Source organism: Ziziphus jujuba, chromosome 2, assembly GCF_031755915.1.
Source record: "Ziziphus jujuba cultivar Dongzao chromosome 2, ASM3175591v1".
In the NCBI taxonomy this organism is placed as follows: domain Eukaryota; kingdom Viridiplantae; phylum Streptophyta; class Magnoliopsida; order Rosales; family Rhamnaceae; genus Ziziphus; species Ziziphus jujuba.
Genome location: NC_083380.1, coordinates 11394176 through 11397614, shown reverse-complemented (window position 1 = coordinate 11397614; position 3439 = coordinate 11394176). Strand labels below are relative to the sequence as shown.

Genomic DNA, 3439 nt, shown 5'->3' with positions numbered 1-3439 from the left:
TTTTGATTTTACATGCATTAAATTTTAAAAAAAAAACTTAATTTGTACTTTCAAATTTATGCTAATCAATTATATGTAATTATGTTAAATATAAAGCAAGATAAATATCTTTTCCTAATTAAAAGGAAAAAAAAAATCCTTCTAAAAAGAGTAAAAAAATTAATATCCAGAATATTTTTATTAAAATGGCAATAAAACAATTTAATTATTAAAATGATAAATTAAACCAAACCTTTTCCAATAAATAACCCCTTTCTAGGGGAGCTAGAAATGTTAGGGTACGGGGGGGGGGGGGGGGGGGGGGGGGGGGGGGGTAAAAACTAAATCATTATTTACTAAGAAATAATATTTGAAATAAAAACTAAATCATTATTTACTAACTTATTTATAAAATAATTTAAATCTACACGTGTACTTCATATACATATTTTAGTATCTTTGAAATAAATGAAACGAGAGTAAGAGATTTTTTTTTTTTTTTTTTAAATTGTTAATGTAATGGTAAAACATTCATAATCTCAGACTGTAAAAAGTTTTACATAGGATAAGAGATCAATTGTTTTTTAACGATAGGATAAAAGATTTTAATGTATATTATTAGTCATCTATGTCTAAATGTTAAACCAATTAATTATCTAACTTAATTTTTCAATTATTTTAATAATGACTAATAGTATTATTTTAATACTAGATCATTACAAACTTTAAGAAGTAATATTTAATTTGTAAGGAAAGACAATAAAATTTAAAGTGACCATATATGTGAAATATAAAATTCAAACCTAAAATATATATTTAAATGCACATATTTAAAAGGAAAAATTAAAAAGGGCGGGGGGGGCCATCGCCCCTTAGACCGAAGGGTAGCTGTGCCCCTGCCTTTCAGTTATATTTATGAAAAACACCAAGGCAGCATGCGAGCAGGTTAAATAATAATAATTCTTTAGGTTTTTCATTATTTTATTTTCCATCCATTTTTATTTATTTATTTTCCATCCATGTTTATATTATTTACGATCTCTTCCATACGGGTACAACCAACCAAACGAGCACAAGGAAACCTTACAGCGAAGCAACATACCCTCCATCAACGGCCAGGTCAGCGCCATTGACGAACTCGGATTCATCAGAAGCAAGAAAAAGCACGGCATTCGCCACGTGTTGCGTTTTCAGAGCAACACCTTTTAAACAGGCAGACGACTCGAACAGCTTCTCTACTTCCGCAGCCTCCAGCCCAAACCCCTTACACGTAAGCGGTGTGGCGAGCCCATTGGGAGACACACTGTTGACTCTGATCCCGATTTCGCCCAGCTGCATACTCGCCGAACGTACCAATCCCAGCACCGCATGCTTCGACATCACGTAATCTGTGTGTGCTTTTGCACCGTTTTTCGCCGCCACACTCGCAGTACACACTATGCTTCCCCTCACGCGCCCTTCGACCATCGCACGCGCCGCGTGTTTCACGCACAGAGCCATTCCGCGGACGTTGATGGCGAAAAGACGTTCGAACCCCAAGAGGTCGAGATCGAGGACGGTCTGTTGGGAGCTGCTGAGAATCCCCGCGTTGCTGAACATGACATCGAGCTGACCGAATTTCTGGACCGTTGACTCCACGGTGGTTTTGACTTGGTTCTCATCGGTTACATCGCAGTGAACGAAGGTGCACCTTTGGACGCCGATGGATTCGGCTACTTTGTTGCCTAAATCGTCTTGAATGTCGACGATGACGACCATTCGAGCTCCATGATCGGCGAAGAGACGAGCGACGGTCTCGCCGATTCCGCTGGCGCCGCCGGTGACTATGGCGACCTTGCCTTGTAGTCTCTGGTTATCGCCGGCTCCGGATTCCGATGACATTGTGTAGTGTAGAATTTGGAAATATCGACGAGTTTGGATGCTTGACTCAGACTCCCTCTATATATATATATATATATAACAAATGGTGGGGTCCACGTTGCGTGAAAGAGGCTCTACCTTTTCATTGATAATTTTGTTTATGTCTGGTGGGAGAAAGAGACGACAAAATTCTTTAGTGAGTAACGTGCATGAAATCCATATGTATAAACCAGAAATGTTACCAAAAGAAAACAAAAAACCAAAGTGAAATGTATGAAATCCGTACTTATAAACCAGAAGACTAAAATGACATGCATGAAATCCATACATATCACCAACCAAAAAACAAGAAAAAAAAAAAAAAAGAAAAGAAAGTTATGATATAAAAATACAATAATTTTGTATTTACCAAAATTTATTTATTAAAATATTAATAAATAATTATATAATATTACATAATTGATTTTTCCTTTCATATTTATAGAATATGAATAATTTATTAATCATTTATATATTGTCACGATATTATTTATCAAATTTTTGATAAACAAATTTGATAAATATAGTATAACTCATAAAAATAAATATTATAAAAACTTAGTGGCTTCTCATTAGGTTAATAACATATTTCATTAAGCAAAAAAGAAAATAAATATATAAAACTTTATGCCCAAAATATGAAACAATTATTTGGGTTATCATTGTTCATAAAAAGATATTGGGTTATGAACCCAGAAAAATGCTTAGGGGCCACCATTATATAATATTAGATATACAATACCACATATATATAAGAAAAAAAAATGCAACATTATAGTTAATTAAAATAGACACGAGTTGTTCCCCAAAAAAATAAATAAATAAATAAATAAAATAAAAAATAAAAACAAGTTAAGAGTAGTCACAAAATCAAGCAAGTAGGGTGAAAATATTTTTAATTTTTCTATAAAAATGGAAAACTATGATTTTATATTCACAATGACTTAAAGTACAAATTATTTAAAAAAAACACTTTGACACAAAAGAGAAAAAATATATTTTTTGGTTTAGTTAGAAATTAATCAACCACAATAAATTAAAAATTAGAAAAAAAAATATTAATGGGGTTTACTTTTCTTGAACCATTTTCATGTAAACCAATAAATTAAAGCAGATTGTATTATAGTCAAGATTCTTCATTCCACTTCCTCAGGTGGGACTATTGACTTGTCACATGGCTTTATCCTCATCTAAAAATTTGTTAATTTCTTATTACGGCGAATGGGTTCGGGAAAAGTGGCCAATTCCCGTCTTCGACAGCCGGGGGAATTTTCATAGATACCTATAGTCAGTGAAATGAACACACAGGTTAGTGTAAGAAAAACTTGTCCTAAGGGCATTGTCTCCCTTTTGGTCTCCTCGATTGTCAAGAACCCTCCTTAGTCATATCTTACTTGGATGCTTGACTCAAACTCTCTCTCTCTCTCTCTCTCTCTCTATATATATATATATATATATATATATATACAAGTAATTCTATGATGCGATCCGTATTAAAATTTTAACTTTTTTTTTTTAAATTAATTTTTACAAACGATTCATACCATAGAATATACCACAT

The 3439-nt window shown here is 33.0% G+C and overlaps 1 protein-coding gene across 1 annotated transcript; it reads right to left on the bottom strand.

Moving 5' to 3' along the window:
• Positions 1-763: 763 nt before the first annotated feature.
• LOC125420395 ((+)-cis,trans-nepetalactol synthase NEPS2-like) lies at positions 764-1912 on the bottom strand. The gene has a single exon (XM_048467025.2). It carries the CDS (start codon positions 1858-1860, stop codon positions 1063-1065), a length of 798 nt encoding a protein of 265 aa, XP_048322982.2. The 5' UTR covers positions 1861-1912; the 3' UTR covers positions 764-1062.
• Between the last annotated feature and the right edge of the window lie 1527 nt (positions 1913-3439).

Bases quoted from the DNA above. Each gene is read 5' to 3' on its own strand.
- LOC125420395 (XM_048467025.2), bottom strand. From the start codon at position 1,860: ATGTCATCGGAATCCGGAGCCGGCGATAACCAGAGACTACAAGGCAAG.